The sequence below is a fragment of the Neodiprion lecontei genome, chromosome 7, assembly GCF_021901455.1.
Source record: "Neodiprion lecontei isolate iyNeoLeco1 chromosome 7, iyNeoLeco1.1, whole genome shotgun sequence".
In the NCBI taxonomy this organism is placed as follows: Eukaryota; Metazoa; Arthropoda; class Insecta; order Hymenoptera; family Diprionidae; genus Neodiprion; species Neodiprion lecontei.
Window position 1 is genome coordinate 3,620,055 of NC_060266.1, and position 22,461 is coordinate 3,642,515.

General features: G+C 36.4%; 1 protein-coding gene across 2 annotated transcripts in view; it reads right to left on the reverse strand.

Annotated features, from left to right (window-relative positions):
* Positions 1–22,461, reverse strand: part of LOC107224141 (synaptogenesis protein syg-2-like) — a 227,338-nt gene that overhangs the window by 29,646 nt on the left and 175,231 nt on the right. For both annotated transcript variants that reach the window (XM_046745259.1, XM_046745258.1), the window contains 3 exons: positions 14,242–14,450; positions 6,358–6,468; positions 545–754 (listed from right to left, as the gene is read on the reverse strand). In XM_046745259.1, coding sequence (XP_046601215.1) covers positions 545–754; positions 6,358–6,468; positions 14,242–14,450 — 530 coding nt within the window. The remainder of the gene's footprint in view (positions 1–544; positions 755–6,357; positions 6,469–14,241; positions 14,451–22,461) is intronic.

Consider the following 22,461-nt stretch of genomic DNA (forward strand, 5'->3'; position numbering starts at 1 on the left):
TGAGAGATGAAAGAAATAAGGGAAGAAAAAAACCAAGTGTACTCGACTCATTCTCCTCGGAAAACATCAGCAATAACAATTAAGCTGATGAAATTACAAAAGTCCAGAATTCTAACTCGATTACTATGAAAGAAGACGAAACCAAAGGATGAATCGGAGAGCGAACATTTTTCTCAAGTTATCGTCACAAATTCAATTTCACAAAAAGCTACTGATATTACATACCAAAGTTAACGAGAACTTTGTACAATTATTAAATCCTCGGTGGTGATGAGAATTCATGATTTTTGTCAGACATTCTTACTCGAAATGTTTTAAATAATTCAGCAGGATGTGTATATAGACGAAAAGGTAGGATCTTGTACTAAATTTCGTAAAAATCGTTCAATGAACGTAGAACTTGTTAATTCCTGACAAGTTCGGGCAGCCAATACTTTAATTCAATAAACGCTTATTTTATACACTTGAAAGAGCTAGTATTTAGCGATGGAACGCGTTTTAAATATTCGTAAAGACGAATTTTTAAGGTATATAAACTACTCACGGTACATCTCGATTCGAACGGACGCTGAAACTGGTTGACTGATGTTGTTGTTCGACGCCTGGCAGGTGAATTCTGCGTGCAAATCTGCCCTGGTCAGCATCGTGACGACCAAAGTATTTCTTCGGGGCCCTGAAGAAGATTCGCTCGCCTCCTCTTCAGAGTCGAGAAGCATTTCGCCTCTCCACCATCTCACAACAGGCTGAGGTCGACCTGAAAGTAAAAATTTTTTCAATCAACAATTATGCACAGGATGAGGAAACAGTAAAGAATTTTTTTTTCTTAAATTGAACTGATTCAAAAGGTGAATAAAATCCAAACGCGTCAAACGATTTTCAGAAACTTGTTTTTCCTCGATACTAGAAGAATAGACCTTCAATTTTGCGGTTGAATATACAAAAAAAAATCTTCTTTCTTTGCTGAAATACACGCTTTGGAAAAACAGGCTTTGGCAAAGTCGCTGAGAGAATGATAGAAAATTAATAATTAAGAATGTTCAAATTGAGTCGCATCTTGATTTGAGAATTCATTTTTCAGAAACGTGTATCTCATTGAAGAATTGAGATGTTTTAGATTTTCAAACGTGGAACGAAATTTTATTCTTCTAATTTAAAGCACAAGAAAAGTTTTTTAAAATCGGTCGACGCGTTTGGATTTTATTCACGTTTTAAATAGATTCGATTTTTTTTTTTTTTTGGTTTGCCCTGTAGATTCTTTGAAAAAGGACTTAAAGCGGATTTGATAAGTTTCAGCAGTATCAGACAATAGAATTTCAAAAACGTTGACATTAATTTTGAAAGGGTTAGAAGGAGTCGAAATGATTTGCGAATTCGAGTTTGCCTAATTATAAAATTTTATAATAAAAACGTGATACCTAGTTTGCGTATTGTTTTTGAATTTTGTGATAATCTAAGTAATTTCACCGAGAACCAATGTCTGTGTGAATGTTATACAGAGATGTTGGTAGAAAAATTTAACGCTAATAACGTGCGCGGGTAAACCTGCAAAACACGGAGTATAGTAACAATAAAAATGGCGATTCATGATTATAAGTGACCAGGTTGAGATTTGTTCACATTGCACGATGCAACGAGCATATTGTGTATGCAAAAAGCTGCAAGGAAGGAGTCGAAAGGGGTTGGAGTAGGTCAGGCAGCAGTAGTCGAGACCACTTAAGTACGCGAAGCCCGTAATTTTCGAGCAGGCTAAAGAGGCCTCGCTGCGCGGAATTAAAGCCTCGAGATTATACCTGGTGAGTATTAACGACACGCGACAATCAGGACTAATTACACACAGCCGCACAACATACCGAAGTGAGAAAATGATAATCAAACTCGTTAGAGCGATCCTGTGTTCGTAAAAAGTCGGCTGATTTTGAGTATGATTGATTTAGAGATAAGGAAGTAGGGAGTGAAGGTAAAAGGTGGGTCGAAATTGCGAAGAAAATATATTTGCTAAAAAAAATTCTCGATAGAATTAATCATCGATTTGGAAAAGCTGAAACATAATTGTTGAAAAGTTTTTTCATAATTTGTACCTCGTGTTACTCGTGTATAAAATAGATACTTAGTAAATAAGACAATGATAATAATTAATACTTAAATCACACGAATTGATATTGCATTGCATCGTTAATCGGAGTAAAAAACGAAAATCGATCGTGAGAAAATACAAACGAGTTTGAAAAATAATCTATTACACCCGATTAAACGGGGAAAAAAAAATAATCGATTATTCATTGATATTCTTATCTGATAATCTAGAAAATTCCATTATAGGTACTTAAATAGAAAGCTCCGACAAATATGCAGATAAAAATGTTGGAAAAAGATCGACGAACGCGTAAATACAAGAGAAAAAAGCCATAAAAACCAGAAAAAAAAATAAATTAAAATAGAATAAAAAGAAAAACAGCAACCAAATAAGCGAACGAATAGACATACACAAAATGAAGAAAATCCACGTTGCATTAAAGGCATGCCTGGGATGCAACGGGCAATGAATATTGATGCCTTGGCAGCACTCGGTACGTGGTAGCGAAGCTGGAGGACCGTAGGAATTGGAATGGCTGATGGTGTGGGTGAGGGGAAGGATGGGAGAAGGTACCTTGCCGAGATTAAGTTGTTTACTTTAAATACATTTTAACGCCGTGAAATAACAAGCGTTGCATCGTGATCATTTTCCCCTCCCTCTCCCTGCTCCGTCCCCCTGAACCGGATATATACGCGGAGCTTTAGCCTGCACTATAGGAATCGGAAGCCCGAGCTTGCGAGGAACGAAACCGTGTTTTCGCACCGACTGTAATGCCTTTTTATTAACAGCTGTTTATATCCTAATGGAGAATCTGTATCTCGGTCCTGCAACATTAGTTTTGTGGCTTTTTTACACCACGACTGCATATACCCGTTATGAGCTAAAGAGAAAGAGACGCAGAGAATAATAGAAAACGAACCCGATTAAGCAGGGTATTAAATTAATGTAAAAGATAATGCTTTTATATTTAATTCAGTGTTGGAAGTATCTAAGTAAATTCAGATTCAAGAGTAAATCTGTACAAATGAAAATATTGGATATTAGTTGTTAGGGGTTTTTTTTTTTTTTCTCGTAATCCGAGAATTTTCTTGCTCTGAATTATTATAAAATTACAGTGATTTTTTTTCAATCAAGTGTGTGAACGTCTGAATTTACCACTTTAGCGTTTAAACGACCTACGAAATCGACTCAATATCAATTTTGCAGAAATGAAAAAAGAGATGAAAAGGTAGTCGTGAAATAAGTGAAAATTCATGAATGGTTCAACCAGAGTTTATGGAATAGACAGGTTTATCATACAGCCATGATTCGCGACTAAAACGATTCAATAAAAGAGTTTACAGCTTGCATTCAAGCGGTTGAAAAGATGCGAAAAAATATTCCATGAAAAAAAAAGAGGCAGTGAATTTATATGTAAAAAAAAAGTTTGAAGAGAAGTATGAAAAAAAAAAAAACAGCACATTGAAATTGAGGTGTAAAAATGACTGCCTGTATTCCAGAACGGTGAGGTGTGTTTACGATAAAGTGAGAATGTTTGCTTGGATTGAAAAAACTGGCTGGAACATAACGCTTTGGAAAGTTAAGCACGTGTACCTGAAGGCTGGTGCTATTATAGTTATGAGCTTGAAGAGCTGGTGATAAAGTTCTGGCGGATAAGAAGAAAAATCGTGATCCAAACGCGCGTCGAGTTTGCGCGGTTTATGGGAGGAAACGGCTAGAAGGAAGAGAAGTCAAACAAAATTGGCTGCACGCAACAAGCGCGGCGATACTACGCCGGTAATCTGTAACGAAGAAACTGCGACCATGTTCTTCAACGCATAAAAGGGGTTAGCCGGTGTACATGTGGGAACCGGAAAGCGGAGAGAAGGCTGTTGACTTTGCGTTTCCAGCGTCGGTCACAAGGCCTCTCTCTATTCGCTGTTTGAGTTTTCCTCACTTTCAAACTATCCGCGCCAACCTTCCGCGGCACGAACGTAGACTAGGTACGTTATCAAATAAACTAGGCATCGCATATTGGAAGTACGAACTGTTACTCAAGTTTCAAACGAGACTCAGTTGCGGTTCTTGAAACTGTAATGCACACACGGTGATATTAGGTACGTAATCCCGTGAACAAACATTCCCTGCTTAACCTTAAATTAGATTTCAAACTTTTCAAATTGTTTTCCCATATTTCAGAACCTTCGGCGCGATATCTCGAGAACGTTTCAACGGATTGAGATGAAATTTGAACCGTAAACTCCTCAAGTCAATGCTGTCAATCTAAAGCTACAGAATTTGTTCATTTGTCACACTGATCGAGTCGTTCATCTCACGCTCAATACCGCGCCATATTGAAAACAGAATTTCTTCGCAGAGGACGTTCTGTACCGCAATGAAATTGATACGTGGAAGCAATTAGACAGATTTTCAGTAAATTTCTGATCCAGTCACTGCAATGGGTTGAAAATAACTAAAAACAAAAGGAGGTACGCGAGGATGAAAAGCTCCGGAGCTTTTTTAACTCCATAATCACTGAAATTACGGGACGTATATTATTACCCCCTCTGCCTGCATGTCCAGAAAATTTCTTTATTTGCGTCGTTAGTAACACAATGTATTCATACACCTATTGTTGCTCGTTCCACCTGCAGTCGGTGGCTTTAATGAACGTGAGCTTTACTCCACGCCCCTACCGACATTTTTTTTTCCCCCTTCATTCTCTCTTTTCCGATCAGAAAAGAAAGGGGAATCGGAGAATCTGACGTGAAAGAGGACGTGAACCCGTTTCCTTTTACCTTCTCGCTAATTAACGCGTGGCAAAAAAAAAAAAAAAAAAAAAAGAAAGGGAGGAAGAAAAAAAGAAAGGAAAAAAAGGAACCGTATATATATACATATATATATATATACATATACATGTATATACCTTGACCAATTTTGCGATGATTTTTTCCCGGATTCGATCCGTTATACCGTCGAATCCTCCGATCCTATCACCTCTTGCGGTCACTGGATAGAAGGGCGATTCGCAAAACTGAAATTACTTTATCGAGGGCTCGTTAATCATCCCCCATTGAAACGACCGTGTCCCTGTCCTTTCATCTTGCGTAACACGGCAGCAGACCGTTACGCGAGAGATTATATAGTCCTGTAGGATCGAATCGTATATCTTTTTCGAATTTCGATTAAAATCAAAAAGGGAATAATAATTAAAAAATTTCGCTCTTGAGTGGACCTCGGATGAAAATGTATACATAGATATTCCGTAAAGTCAATTATCTTTGCACGATTGAGGATCAAATTGCTATTTCCTGCTTTGATCAAGCGCAGAGAAATGATTCTACGATACATTTCATGGTAGGTATATCAGGGATGTGAGTTTATTTCATAAGAGATATTAAAGGAAACGGAAGGAAATGCAATAACAAATTACCGCTTCCTGTAATTTCTTCTTAATAATCGCATCAACAATTTAACGCAATTCACCTGCAGCTGCTACTGGAAATGCTTCTGTTTACGGTACACGTAGAACTTTCATAAGCAACTTCTTTGCTTGTTTGCCGTTGAAATATTTATCGCAGCGCGTTACACGACCTAGCAAACAGCCACCGTGTGTATATCGCCTCCAATTGTTATCAATATTTCCTCTGCGATATCAGGTATGCTCACATGTTTGTGTTACTCAAACAAGACTAACGCTACCGTTATTCCGATAAACTAAACTTCTACAATTCTGATTCGAATCATATGCTTTTTGCACGATTTGTCTGCCGTCGGATTACCTTATCAACTGCAACCCGGAGCAGAAAATTATTCGCATGAAAAAAGCCGCCAGGTATTTGACACGACGATTTCTATACCCCGAAATTATATTTTTAATATAATTTCACTTCTATAATTATATAATTTCTATACACGTTAATTTTCAGTCGACTTCACGCCTCGGCGATGAAAAATTTTATAACTTACCAAGACAGGTTAAAAAAAAAAAAACAAAAAAAAAAACAGTTTTTTAATAAAGGCGAAAACGTTTTTCATTCTTCGATAAGCTTAGGAATCGCCTATTTTTAGAGGTGCTCCCGCAGATCGACTACAGCAGCTTTAAAAATCATCATTTTAACGAATGAAAAATATCAGAACATAGTTCAATGTTACTCAAATATCCGCATAAATTTTTTTATCAATAAATTGAAACGTCTCTTCGTGAAAAATCCCTAAAAAATCGCTTTTTTTTGGCCTCTAAACCTCTTACAACCCGTTAAAGGTAACGATTTTTTGACAGGTAGGTACTGGCGAAAACTCACCTCCGAAGACAACGCATGTGAGCCGCATGAGTCCACCTTCAACGTAGGGACCAGCGACCGTAGGAACCGTCCTCTCGTTGTCATCAAGGATGTTGGGCTTGTGCGGCGGCACTAAAAGAACAAACAGAAATCAGGTGGAGTGGTTAGTTTTCGGGGTAACGACGGGAGGCGAGACACGCATTTCTGCGTGCAAGCTCTTCTCGCTTCGTCTCTGATTCCCTTCCACCGACGGGCGAGGTAAAAGCTCGTAACGGTAATTTATAGTGGCAAGTTCCAACAGCGTTCTTCACTCATGCGGAAAGTTTCAAAATATGACCGTCTGTTATTATGAAACCAGATTTTTGATACAATTTAAGAGGGGAATTGAACAAAGACTGTAATAAGTGGGATTTTTTCAACGGAAACAAGTCGAAAAAAATGTTTGTTTCTTCTTTTTTTTTTCTTTTGCGACGATCTCAAAAACGACTCAGTGAAAAGTTTGAAAGCGACAAGACTTGGCAAACGAATGAAAGAGTTACGAAAGGAATATTAGAAATTTTTTTCTTTTTTTATTGGGAATCGCAAGTGATTAGCAATTGTTATTATTTTTTTTTTTTTTGAATCGACATAAGTTTGAGTTCGTTGAAATTTTGGCAAAATCGGCAAAGGTTTAGTTGCGATTTTTGGGACTGTAAAACCGGTTGACGTAGAATCAATTTATAGCAACTTTTTTTTTGTGACAGATTGGAACCTTAGAATCTTTAAGAATGAAACCAGAAAATTGTGGTATTGTGTCAACAGCTCAGAGAATGCGACAAAATATCTTGAAATTTGTTCCATATTAGGTGTTTGATCGTCACATTAAATTAGTTTAAAATAATACTTGATCCTGCAATTGAAGATGAATTCACGAGGATATCAAGTTGAGAATTTATCCGCATCGCGAATTTATTGTGTAAAATAAATAATCATTCAACAATGATTTGAAATTTGAAACCAGCCTAATTAAAGCGATCTGTAAATAAATCTGAGAGCCAAGATTGAAATACATCCTTCACAAAGGCAATATTGACGAATTAATTGAGATAATCTTGAACGAGTTGCAATTCTGAGATTTAAAATTCTTAAATTGAGACTCACAGTTGCATCGGTGAAAATTATATCGATTAAACTTTAGTCCGAAAATTTGATCGCGCCAAAACGCGTGACTGAATTTCTTGGGATGGTGTTGAAATTTCGAATTTGAAAGGTTCCAAAAGCGAAAAATTTTGAATTTTTCAGCGGCGGAAGTTGAAGTTAAACAAACAAACTTTGAGTGTACTTTAATTTTCCTGAATTTTACTTTATGGAGACTTCATTTTTCAGAATATTTCTATACCAGAACTTTGCTCTTGGGAACTTTGCACTATCCTAACTTTGAGCCGTCGGGCTTTCGACCATTCGAAACTTTATTGTTTCTCTAAAGTTTGATTTCCTTGCTTCAAGTTTCGCGAGTAAATAATTCAGAATTAGGCGCTTTCGGAACTTTCAAATCCGCAACTTCAATTCCGCCCAAAATTTTCGTAAATAGGCATTTATATTAGCTTCGTCGTAAGGCTTGCGATAATTATAATATACAGGCTTATAACTTGACCGGAGAAAGATTGATCTGACACGTAGTTGTTCCAGGCGAGCGAATCGTCGGGCAGTCAAATAAATAAGATTTTAAATCGTCGGAAGGCAACCCGCTGAGCGAACTCTGACAACATGTTTCAACCCGGTAACCCTACCGATCATACCTTGTTCCCCGAGGAGTTCGCGTGACGGTTTATTCGGTATCAGATCGAGTCGCGTCGCTGCCGCGCTGTTTCGCTCAGTTTTGAACACGTTAGCCTGCGGCAGGCCGCAAAGCTGCCTTTGCAAGCTTGTTCGAGATTCAAAATGACGTGTATACCAATTAATTAAACGCCATCCTTCAACGCCAGCTGCCCTCGCATATAAGAGCGAAACCTGCACTGCGGCTCGACGGGGTTAGAATCGAGAGAACGAGTCGTTCTTCTTTTCTACAGAGATTTCACGACGTTGATAAAATTTTAGGATACTTTTTGGGCTATCGTTGAGTTCCAAATTCGAAAGGTTCCGGAAGCGTCCAATTCCGAATTATTTGGTGGGGGAATTTGAAGTAAGGAAATCAAACCTCGGAGAAACTGCAAAGTTTCGGATATGCAGTTGGAAACCCGACGGTTCAAGGTTCCAAAATACAAGATTCCAAAAATTCAAGTTACGATAGAGGAAATTTCCGAAAAATAAAGTTTCGATAGACTCGAATTTCGAAAAAATTAAAATATTTTCACACGGCGTGGTTTACTCAACGGAGTGGGTGTCAAGAATTAGAGAAAACTGAAATATGAATAACTGGATAAAAAATTATTACAAAGAATATACTTGTATTACAAAAATTTGAGAGAATTAATTTTTATTTTACATTTTCATTTACATCTCTCTCTCTCTGACTTTGTTTTCTCTATTCTCTTATTGAGAAGTGTATATAAATTCTAGTTCTTAATCGTGCAGAGTGCGATTATTACGAAATTTCAGTATACGTAAAATCTATAAGAATATTTAAAAAATCGTTTTAAAAAATCCTGTATCTTAGATCAGAGATGAATTCATAGAACTAAAATCTCTAGTTGACGGAATATTTGTCGCATTGGACAAAAAAAATGATGTTTGGGTCCTAAAAAAATATGGTCAATCTACTTGAAAGTATTTGTCCCTGTAAATAAATCGATGAACACGAAAAGGGATGAGAAAAATTTAAAATACATTTTAACGATCGTTATTACAACTATAATATTCAGGTACAGAGAAAAAAATTAACCTAAACATTTGCCTGACATGAAACTTGAAGAAACGGTTTACATAATTATGAATAAAATCGAAACTCTTAATTCGATCTGCAGAAAAGTCGCGAAGGACGAATACAGACTGATTTAATTTGGTTTCTCGCTCTCCTGCGATTTCGAGTTACAACGGATTTAATTTATACATTTATTACATATATATAAATATATATATATATATATATATATATGTAGTACATTAAAAATGATTAAGAGTAGAGGACCGTTCGTTGGAGAAAACGAGTTCCAGGATCGTAAATGCGGGTAGAAATTCAAGGGAGAATTTGCGTCCTCGATAAACGGCGTCCGCGAATCGGGTGTATTAATTAATCCAAAAGATTTAATTTGACTCGAGAGGAACGGTTGCGGACTTCGGTTTTATCTCCCCCTTTCTCTCTCTCTCTCTCTCTCTCCTCGAACGGCCACTCGAAAATTTGAATAATTCGGTACTCGGAAAGGCCGCGGTCGCCCGTTGCTGACGTGAATTTTTATTCGAAGGAAAATTGAATTCGACGCAGCTCTCGTCCGAGTTCGAAAGGCAAAAGGTTGAACAAATTTTTTTCCACCCCTTTTATTTCTCTCTATGTTTTCTTTTTTTCTTTTTTTTTAAATTTTTTTTTAACTTCGCACACTTTTCGACTTTCATCTCTTCGCGGAGTTCTTTTTTGTTATTTCGAGGTTTTATTTCGTCTTCGATTACATTTTTCTCTTTTCTCAAAGCGTTTCCCACTTCGCGATCCTGGTTATTCGAAACTGCCGATTGACGTGAGATTTTTTTGATTCAACATGGAACGCGGTTCGCGTAATTCTACGTGTAACGATTTTTTTAAGGATAAGTTTTGATCGTTTCGTTAATTTTCAAAGCATCTTTGATTTTCAACGTTAACGATTATTCTAGCAGCAAAATAAGGCGAAAACTTCAAGAATTAAGAGAAATACGATGAGTACGAAATGTCTCCACGAGATCAAAATTTCTTACGCTATCATCAAAAAACTCTTGTTTCTTCTTCAATAATAATTGCCAATCTTTTTCACATCTCATAAACTTTGGTGAAATATGAAAAGTATTGGTTTCGGTAGAAAATCAATTTTTTTTTTTTTTTTTCCATTTGGAAGAAACTTCAAGTTTTCGAACCTCTAGAGTCCCAAAAACGCGATGATTTCGAAAACAGCTGTATGAAAAAGTCTAAAACTTACAATACTTTACAACGAAATGATGGGCATGAAAAATTTCCATGTCCCGTTTAATGTGAACTTCCGGTTCTGCAGGAAATATCATCATCTTTCAATGTTTTACCGATACCCATATATTTTTTTTAAAACAAAGGATTGTTTTTCTCCTCATTTTTCTTTCTTAAAACTTTTTTTATCTGGGTGCCAAAGTCCTATCGGTTTCAGATTATCAAACCGTTTTTCCGTCCTGTTTCAGTCGTTCCCTTTGAATTACGAAATGGTTAATTTCGCACTTTTGATATCAACAATTATTACGTTATTTCCGCGTTTCGCAGCTATAAGTTGACCCTGACCCTTGCGTTCGAAACATTTTAACGTGAGACACGCCAGAGTTGAATTTGGGCAATTTTATTGCCTCTTTAGCAGAGGAGAGTTGAGCGGCTGTCTCCGTGCAGCACGAATGCCTGACCATTTGTGATGATAGGTATGTAAGCGTGGCATGTACGATACATCGGTGTGCGTGTATGTGTATACAATATATGATAGTTTCGCTGCGTGAGCGATCCGCGTAATGTTAAGCCATTGGCAAAACATCGTGCGTGTGTTTTTTCCCTAAATATAATAGTTGGTCAGAAGCTGCAGGTGAAATACCGTGTATTTTTTTTTTTCTATGTGCGTAATTATCCGAGGTCAGATATACGAGTTCCTAACGTACCATATTTATATTTATATACGTATATATATACCAAACACATGAGTTGGTATCCAACTGTAATTCGGCCGCAAGGGAGAAACGTCTGATAATTTTTTTACACGCAGGCTATTTAATCGAAGGTCGTCGTTCTACATTTATGGAATATATGGGACATTCCGTAACAATGAATTCACTTTTTTTTTTCATTTTTTACAGTAACTAGAAGAATTGAGTAAAACAGGTATCGTTAAAAAAAAAAACGATTCTGCAGACAAGCCTTTCAACCTCACACTGTACGTATGAATTTCTTTCTGTAATTTCACGTTGTTTTCTTTAATTTCAGCGTTCAACACTTGTCGCCATATCCAGCCAGAAAAAAGAAAAAAAAAAAAAATAAAAATATCCCAGTTTTTTCATCCAGGATTGTCGTCTCAGTGATTATTACCGGTTGGAAATTTCGCCCGCGTCGCAGAGCTGATTTGCAATTAGTTTACTGGCTTGATATACCCGCCAAGCTTGAAGCTTATCGCCGCCGTCTTTAGCCTTCCAGAGGAACGGTCCGGAATTCAGACATCTAGATGCAAAGACACAACGTAGAGTATACATATACTATAAACGCGGATTACGGTCAAGTCGCTAACGAAGGAGCGGGCTTCATTAAATGCCGGGCGTCACCCGACGTGCTTCCAGAGAATTATAAGGGTTCAATATTACGCGAGAGTCGGTAATTCGGGCCCTTCGCTCGATGTAAATAATTTACTAACGCCGCGATCAAAACACTATTCAAATTCTACTAAAATTAGTTTAATAGAAAGAAGAATTCCGGATACGGATTCCTACATTAACGGCACTCAGCCAAGACGCAAACCCTTTTACAGAACGTTCGAAGGTGGGGGATTTCACAACTCTGGTTGACTTTATCGATAATGACGATCAACTGAATGACCCAATGATCGATAAAATCAACCAGACTAGTGATATCACCTATCCTCTTGAAGAAAAAGCTTTGTGTCTTGGCTGGTGTCGGTAATGTAAGAATCTGTACTCAGAACTCTTCTTGCCATCCCGCGAAGAAATTTTTTATATCACCGCTTGAGCTGTGCGTAGCAATGAAGGGTTTTAAAAAATTATTAAATAAGTAATTTCAACTGAATAAAATTTTAAGATAACCGTACGTTTCCCTGTAATCTAGAATTCATTCGATTTCTTAATTTATTTCGTAATTTTCATCCCCGAAAATTTTTCTATCGATACAAAGTAAGTGAAAATTATTCAAACTCTACCAGAGTTCATTGCTGAAAACTGTCTTTGAAGTTTATCTACATTTCATTTCGAATGTGAACATTATAATCGGTCATTTAATTTTGTAAACAAAGCAAAATCAAGTATCCCGCAATTATACATTATTCTGAAATAATTAATTCATCTGAAAGATCGTCGATGACAATTTTAAGTAAAACCAAGAATAAAGTGCTGATAAATTGCAATATCATTGAGCGAGAAAATTATACCTGTGAAATTAGTTCAACTGTCGACACGTGCAGACAGGCAGGCGAGGATTTTCCATGAATGGAATAGGATAAGCAAATACGATTAAATGTGTCAGCGGTATTTGACTCAGGCTAATATTCGCCCTGGTGGTCCATAACGAATTTTGACAGCTGCGTCGACAGACGGACATATTGTATCGGACGATCTCTGAGACTGAAAATCTCCCTTTCGTAACTGTCCTTCACTTTGTGGAAAAGAGTAAACGAATTTAATAAAAATCTGTGAAGTGATTTGCGAATGATTGCAAAGTTCTTGCAGATGATTTGGATATATTAGATATTATTATTTTAGATATTATTGGATAAGTCTTGCTACATGAGACAGAACAATAATTTGGAATGACACTTTTATTGAGGAAATAAGTTTCTTCCCTTTGTCGTTTTTGCAAAACGATTACCATATGTGATTAGGTTTATTTAATATTACATGAAATTATACATTAAATATTTTACTAATTTACGGAGATTCAAATCTCCGTAGAAAATCATACGAAGCACAATATTATGTGTAAAGGGAAGATTTTCTTCACAGTAACACAGATTCGATGATCAGAAAAATATCTTCGATTTAATATTCGAAAATTTCGTATCATTTTCTTCTCTTTCTTCATAATCTGATCGTTTCGAAAAAATTTCTCTAACAAATATTTACAATCATTTGCAATATGCAACGAATTATCGGACATTTCTTACTCTGTTCTATCTATCTTTAAAATAAGAACAGAAAAGCCGAGAAAAAATAAAACACTAAGACCAAAATCCATATAACGCTTTTCATGCCTGACTTTTACTATACGTAACCTGATATTCACATCGTGTAAAATTTCCGCGTTATAACGGCAGCGCTTTTTACGATGAAAAGAGAGCCGGTTCGCTCGAAGCCTGAGGCCAGAAAATGCCTGAAGCGCAAAGCTTTCAGCAATCTTTTAAGTGCGTTTAAAGCTCACGGTTTGATTGATCCGCAAAATGTGTTAAGAGCTGAAACAAGTTAGGCGCGGCTACGGATTTCGGTTTGTGCAATTTCTAGATGCACCAACGGGTATGAAATTTTGCTGGGTAATTTATTAACAAGCGGAGTAACCTGAGATTTTTAAAATTTGGATTAGTGCCACGTTTTTCAAAGTCAAACAAAAACGAGGTCAAATGCATCAAAAATCTTCTCAAATTGATTGTTGATTGAGCTTTTTCAGCTTAAATTTTCGCGGTAAAATCTGTACTTGACATTCAATTTGTATAAGTCGTCAAATTTCTAATAAGCAATGTAGCTCGTTTTGTTTGCGAATGAATTTAAAAAAAAAACACTGATAGGCATTAACGCATAAGTTTTGATTTGAAACAAATGAATGTTCTTTAGTTCGTTAACAGTCCACTTTACGTAATTTATGGATAATTCACTGATAAGAACAAAACAAGCTATATGATTTTTTGAAATTGAATGTGTGGTACATTTTTTTTTTTTTTTTTTGAATATGAAAAATTGACGGCAAAAAATTCAGCTTGACACTTTTGCAAGATTCGCGTGCTCGTCCAAGTATTCGATAAATAAATTTGAATCTGTAAAATTTTGAGCTTGCATTGATTAATTTTTTGTTTTTTCATCACTCACCGATTACGGTTAGTTGAACCCTGGAGTTCCTGGTTGGGCTCTTGGTAAAGTCAACCCTGCATCTGTAATCTCCTTCGTCGTTCTCCTCGACGCGATTGATGTTGAGATGCGCGGGTTCGGTTGTCGCCTTGAACGTTGCCCGTTCGTTGAGGTGATCTGGATTTTTCCAATGTCGCGTCTGCTCGTTTGGTTTCGGCCTCATGTCGTAGCTGAAAAACAATAAAAAAGATACGCCGTGATGAAAATTTTCGCTGCGCGTATTTTTTTGCTTCGTAAGATGATAAAGGATCAGCGAAACATGACATCTTTAACGCAAACGCAAAAAAAGGTTTAACAGCCCCATTCTGTACACAATTCTCAACAAAAACGCTACAATAAATTTTCATTTAACGCATAAATACAGAAATTGCACGGATTTTCCAAAATCGCAATAGCAAATTCGTAGAATTAATGCCATTTCTTTATTTCCGCGTAGAATGAAAATTTCTTTGAGTGTTTCAAGCCCTTTTTCGGTGTTTGAAAGACGTGGATTTCGAGATTTGGAAGATATTATGACACTCCAGAAGGTAAAGTTTTCTGTGTAGAATGAAGATTCGATTTCGAACATTCGATTCTGACTATAATCGAAGAAATAATTTTTAAATTTCGTAAATTTCAAGTTTTACAAAGGTGCGAATTTTTGTCTACCATATTCATAAATAATTTCCTGTCTCTAAATTACATTATCAATTGATTCCCCCTGTATAATCTTTACAAATGCAGAACGATATTGATAAATATCTATTAAACAAATTTCAACACGACGGAAAAATGATTTTGATGAATTTTGAGGAGCTTTTCACGCAGTCATCGTTAAGTCGACGTCCCGATTTCGCTACGGGGTGTGAAGAGTGGTTCAGTTCAGTTAGCACCAGGTGTATTTTGACAATGTTTACCCGAGCTGTTAATTGCTATTGGCTATATCTACCTTACGCCCAGGTACAGAACAGCCAGCCAAGCTAGCTTGCTGGATCGACATCGGCCCGATATTAAATTGCCCGCGCGAATAACGACGCAAGCTTTCGAGCTTTCGCCCAGCCGGTGCAGGTGTAGCGGCACTAAATTGTTGTAACGCGTAAATTAAATAATTTCTATGTATGTATTCGCACGTATTTTCCATTGCAGGGACGAATAACAAGTATAATAATTATAATTAACTTGAACGTAAGAGGCAAGATATTTGATAAATAAACTTTTACTTGAAAATTCAATTTCATTTCATTAACTGTATCAAGTTTTTAAGATATATATATGTGTACATATATATACATATTTGGCCACTTCCCTTTCTGCGATAAAGAGGAAAAGAAGAAAAGCAAAAAGAGTTTTTACTTCCAAGAATAGCTTCAAATTATGAGGACGAAATTTCTTTTTTAAAATCAAATTAAAATCGATGGTCTTAAATTCATTCGCTTCAAATTCAAAGCAATTACAAATATATTAATCATGATATTCCACGCTAGGGTTTAGTATTATTTCCATCACTTATTACTAAATGAATTCCATGAAAATCCAAACACTCGTGACAAAAAATAACAACATTACTTGGACATAGAAATACGAATAAACAAATTTTATAATTCATCTCCACACGAACTAGAAAAATCATCTCTATTCGTGCAGTTTATGTTTCTTTCCAACTAGTTTGAATTTTATTTACACATAAATTTTCATTTTTTTTTTTTTTTTTGTCAAAGTTTTTAACTGTCCTATTTCTCTTTCGTTTATAGCATATTTATATAGATATACGTAATACACGTGTGTCTAATTGCACACGATGTATGTATACATATGTAATACGTCATCTCTCTGTTGCTCTGCTTTTTCGCGATAAAAGCTTCCGAGGTAAATCATGTAGTAAAAGCGATGCTCGGCCTGTCTGGTTTTGTCGCTGTGAACAAATGCGAGAACGTATTTAAACGTATATACATATACATATATTATAAGTATGTATATGTATACACTCGCCATATTGGTGCAGCAAAAATAGGTCTGAATTAAAACTGTTCGGGGATACGGCTGCATTTTTGTGCAAAGAGGTTTTTTACCCTCAGAAACTCAAATCTTAAGTCAGTTTTGAACTGCATAGACGGCGTTTCGAGAAAACAAGAACTTTTGTCGTTTATGCGTTTTATTCAAAACCTGCTATCGATAGATAAAAAATGACCTGACCATCGTGTAGAGCGGAGAATTCTACATCGAGTTATGTTCTCGTATGTGGGGAACGGAGTTTAATTAATAAATTAAGAAAAAAATAAATAAATAAATAATTTCACTAAATATTACCTAGATACCGTCGATAAGTAGAATTTCTTTTTTACTTAAAATTTAAGCACGAATATTCCGCTTCCTTTTCGGCTCTCTCCTGCGGATTTCCGGTGTTCACCCGAAGGTACGGAACAGGGAAGATATACCGCGGTATAAGAGGACGTTGACGCGAAAAGCTTGTTCCAAGGCATGCGGCGAGTATCGGATGCCTGCATGCTAGGCTTTGGGCCTCAGGCTTGGCTCAGCCGTTGCCATGACCAAAATCCGACCCTAAATTCTCCGCATAGTTTTCATATAGCGTTGGATTTTCACGGGATTCTGATCATGTAACATTGTCGAGCTTAAGCTGCTGTCGTGAGGATTCAGAGTTATCAGTTCAACGGAAAGCTTTGGTGAAAGTTTCCGGAAAACACCGAAAAGAAAAAAATAAATAAAATACATGTCTAATCGAAATTTAAGTCGAAATGGCGAAAGGGTGAGAATGAGAAAATTAAAAAATCTGAAACATCGAAATTCCGAACGATCGAAGATGTTCAGATCTGTCAACTTCTGGCTCAGTGAAATTTCACCGATTTGAACTTTCTTTGTTTTGGATTTTCGATATTTTTACGTTCGGAATCCTGGTCGTTCTTAATTTTTTTACACCTAATCGTTGAGAAAAATACGCTGTGTGAGTTTATTTCAATTTTCGGCATTTCACTCTAACGAAACATTATTTTTCGAAACTTTGCTCTAGCGGAATTTGAATTTCGGAACTTTGAGCCGTCGGGTTTCCGACCATTCGAAACTTTATTCTTTGTTCAAAGATTGGTTTCTTCACTTCAAGTTTCGCCAGTAAATCATTAGGCACGTTCAGAAATTTTCAAATTCGTACCTTCAACCACGCCCCATCGCTAAAAAATTTTGACAACTATCAGCGAAAAGTGTAAAAATTTTTGAGGTTACGTCGATGACGGTTGGTCACCCTGGAAAACAGCTGATCACAGATTGTGGCGCATGCGCGTTAAACAACAGCAGACGACGGGCCATTCGGTCGTTAGCAAAGCACACCGTACATGCATAAGCTCATTAAATGTAAATTTATTTTCCGCGGGCGTCAAAACTGGAAGAATAATTGAGATGATCGAGGCTCGTGCGTTGTAAGGACAGAGAAAATGATGCGGGGGCGAAAAAGCTGGGGTGAAGGAACGGGAACGCGGCGCTGTAAATTTATACCTTTTCAACCCCACACGCGTTACAACCTCCCATACCGATATATACAGAAGGGCTGAAGGTTCGGCATAAATCTGAATCCCTTGCGTACACGCCATTCCGCTATTACTTACTTAGAGTCTCAACGCGCGTTACTCCCGATACGACCCTCTGCCCCCCTGCCCAACACCCCTTGGAATACCAAATTAGCTTATTAATAGTTCCTCCCCGCTTTTAATAACGCCAGGGCCGAATTTCAACCGCGGGAAAACGATCAGCGACGTCGAATAGCTCACGAAAACCACAAAAACAAGCCTTTCTTCCTTCAGAACTTGATGATAAAGACGGTAAACGACCGTCGAAAATTTACTGCGAAACTTTTTTGAAATAGTAACGTCGTACGTGTGAATAAAGTTGTTTTTTAAATTTTCTCTATTTTTCTTTTTTTTTTCGAAGAAAAAAGGAGTAACGGAAGTTATTTCGATTATATTTTTTGTTCGACGATATGTGGAGAACGAATCAACGGATTTGAATGATTTTGGTCTTAATCGACGAGTCTTTTCTCAACTCAAGACTAATTAAATTTTGAATATGACCAGTCTGGCAGTTTTCGACTTATTCGATTAAGACATCAACCAAACAACATGCGAATTTTGTTTTTTCATATCATATCTTGAACGTTGATCAACGGATTTTGATGATTTTGAGCTCAATCGTCGCATCTTTTCTTAGTTCAAAACCGGCTGAATTTTGAATTTTATCGATCACGAATTTTCCGAGTTGTTATCAATCGCAGAATATTTAAAATCAAAAAAATCTCACCTGGCAGTGTTTAATCAGCCGAACGAAACACGTCCCAGAAAAATCGACCACTTTTCTAAAAGGACCCTGAGCATTATTACGGCCCTGGTCGTGAGCCTTCCGCAATGTCGCAAAGTTCGTTGTTTTTCTTATTACCGCTTGTCGGGAATTTTAGTTTCCTTGTTTATTAACGCTGATTTCTCATTTTTTCCCCCTTTTTCCCTTTTTCTTCTCTCATACCATTTTCAGTTTTGTTCGTTGTTGTTTCAGACAGTAATCAACTCTCATCGTTTCCCGACGGCGAAGCAATCAATCATCCGATAGAATCGACCGGAGAAGTGATTTTGTGCGTGCTGCTGTGCTCGGGAAAAACGACCGCAAAATATATAATAATAATATCAACGATAACGTAATAATTACAACAACAATAATAATAATAATAATAACGACAACAACAACAACAATAAGGAATGCTCAAATTTCTCGACAAATTATACATCGTATGTATATAATTTATGGGCGCAGGGGTGAGTTAATATTTATACCGCTGATGTGATTTATGGGTTTTTTGATATCGCTTTTATAGGCTCATTTGTTTATCGTGTACATACATATAACGCATTTTTTTTTTCTACGAATTCTTATAGGAATTAAAAAATTAACACGCAGCTTAAAGTTCCCAGAACTTGATATTTTTTCGAAATAAATGTCACGTCCTTTGACTATTTATTTATTTGTTATTTCCTCTACAATTTTGACACTAATTTCGCATCGTTTTTGGTTTGTTCTTTTTTTTTTTTTTTGCTACACTTCCTGAGAAACAGTGTCTAATATCCACTTCCCAAGATTCGAAATATTTCCATTGGGACATATTGAAAATTTTATGAAACTGATCGAAGAAACAAAAACACGAGTAAACAGTTTTCTGAAATACGTTTCAACGTCCTGAAACCTTTTCAACGTATCAAAAAATCATAGCGATCTGATTGTTCAATTTTTTGTAATTGCTTCAAGTTTCATGAGTTTCCAAATCTCTTGTCAATAAAAAAAATTCATCTCGCCTCAACATATCGAAAACGATTCAAATCAAAACAATAATATTCAGCTAATTGAAGTAATTGAGGTTTCAAGTGTGAATAAAAAAATATGAAAAAAAAATAAATAAAATAAAAATATCGTAGTTGCTCCAAAATCATAAATTATTCACCTTGTCTAGGATAAATTCGTAGCTCTCCGAATTATTTTGAATACCGATAAAAACGTGTGATAATTGGAGATATTAATTTGATCGAATTTGATAACAGCTTTCGATCATTCCGTTGGCGATTTTCTATTCTGTTCAAAGATTTTTTGCGCAGAGGGTACGTCCGATATATCCCTCAAAAGGTTGAAGGTTCGGGCTCATTAGTTCCCAGATAACGTCGAACGGCGAGAGATTATAGCGGCCGCAGGTTCAAAGCGAAATAAGCTCGAGAAAAGCTTTGCGAAACGTTGTGCAACGCTGGAAGCTTAACGGATATCCCGCATGATCTGCACGAAAACAGCACCAAACCGCATTCAGCCAGCCAAGCCTGCCTGTAGTTGCACCGGCTTGAGCCCTATCAACCTGACCAATTAATAAATTAATCCCCAGTTAATTAGCAACCGGCTCACTTCACACGCGATTTCCGACCGCTTAAGCCGGGAAATTGGCCGAAATCGTGATATCGTGCATCTCTATTTGGCCCCGGACCTTTAAAACGGGGCGGGGTTGAAATTTCGAATTTGAAAAGTTCCGAAAACGCGTAATTCCGAATTATTTGGCGGAAAAGCTTGGAGTAAAGAAATAAACTTTTTACGAAACTACGAAGTTTGGAATATTTGGAAAAAATTTTTGCGATCTTACTTTAAGACTCCGTCTAAAGTTTACTGAATTTATTTACCAAAAACTTTGAAAAAGCTTGACCAACATTTTTCTTGGTCGATCTTTGAAAGTTGTTCGGTACTTCAAAGATTCGTAAAGAATTTTTCACCAAAAAACTTTACATCCGACTCGATACTAAAAACATATAATATCACTAATTACAAATCGAATTTTTCGTTGTTAAAATTTTTATTCAAACACTTATTCCTTGTTATAAAAAATTCCCACCCAAACAAGATTTCTAAAAACCTTTTACGCGTTGAAAGAATTCCATCAAACGTTTTTCAAATTCCTTCGAAATCTTTACCCATCGTCACAACCACGTGAGAATAAAATAAAAACTAAACGACGTTCAAATTTGATTAAACTGGTTTCAATTAGGCAGCTGTCTCTAAATCTAGACGATTTTCCAAAATTATACTATTTATACGTGGGTCCATATAACTGTTAACTAAACTGCATAAGTACGTAAGTAATAACAGTTTGTTAAGTAAGATCGTTTGTCAAAGTACGAGTGAGCCGGCGAAGCGTGATGCGACTTACATCAGCGTTAAGATTTGCATATCCATTTAACAGCTGTAGAATATTACGCGGGGGGTGGGGGTTTGCTTTTTAGCGGGGGGGGGGGGGGGGGGGAGAGAAATCGTCTTTCGACTAAGAACCGAGGACGTCTGCTGTTAACGACCAAAATTTAAGACGAATTTGCATTTTGACCGTTCTTTGGCTACGAATTTGCTAGTTGATAACGACGCCGTTCGTTTCGCGGTCCTTGGGTCTGTTTCTAATTAATTCCCCCTCCCCTCACCCTTCCCAAAAACATCTCCTCGCCCCGTTCGGTTCAATCCTTTCGCCGAGCTGCCGTCGGCCTTCGGCCCTCGAATTATGCATTTTCTTGTCACGATGCCAGATAAGAGCTAACTGAATATTAATGTATTACCTACTGTTGTACTTTCGACTAACTGCAGGAACGTTCCTCATGCATTCTGCATCTCTTTTAAAATTTTTTTTTTTTTTTTTTTTTTTTTTAGACCCTGACTTGCTAAGATACTTGGAAAAAGAAAATAAATAAAAAAATAAGGCGGTGAGAGAAGGAAAAAATTGATATTTAGATGTAAAAATTGTCGGTGAATTCTTTTGTCTTTTAATAACAGTTAATTTATTGGATTAAATCGCGTTGTTCATATTGTGTTAACTATTTTTTAAGAACTGTGTTATTGGGTTCCCGTTTTTTTTTTTTTTTTCATTTTTCATTAGAGTAATCATCTACAGTTTGGAGAGTGAGAATCTTGAATTATTGTTGATTGTGCGGACATTTTGCAGAATTACTTGAAGAAGTTTTCGAAAAATTGAAAGTTGAAGATTGTGAGCTTAAAAATCTTGTTAATAAGGTCAGTACAGTGAAATGAATTTAATAATTTAACCGTTACAAATATTCGTACAATTTCTTGATGAAAAAGTGTATAATACAAAGCTTACTTTTGAATTCTTCCAAAATCGCGATACGTAATTTTGAAATTCTTCTTCAATCGAATGACTCTCGATTCTCGAAGGCTTTAGAAAATTTTCAACGAAATATTGAATAAGCTTCAGTAATCTTTAAAAAATAATCGAATTCTGAAATTCATAGGCAAATAATTCAACACACTCTTTGTTAATATTTCCAAAGCTTCTATAACGCGCAAGTTTATGAAAAATGATTCGCTTCTATTTTCACAATTTGATATGTTGTACAATAAATAACAATCAATGACTGACGATTTCAGTAAATACGAATTGTCAAAAGCACCTGCATACTTGACAAGTTGATTCTTGTGTCAAAAAAACGAGAATCGCACGTTTGACAATCCCGAATATTTGCAGCTTTTGGAAAATTAATTTTGTACGTTGTTTTTAAATACCGTTACCGAGGATGAAAACGCTCCGTTAAACAACGAAGGTTAATGTTTCATTGTAACCAAAAATCTCATTGTCTCGGAGCTTAGGTGAAAGCAAATGTAATACCTTTGAAAAACAATGAT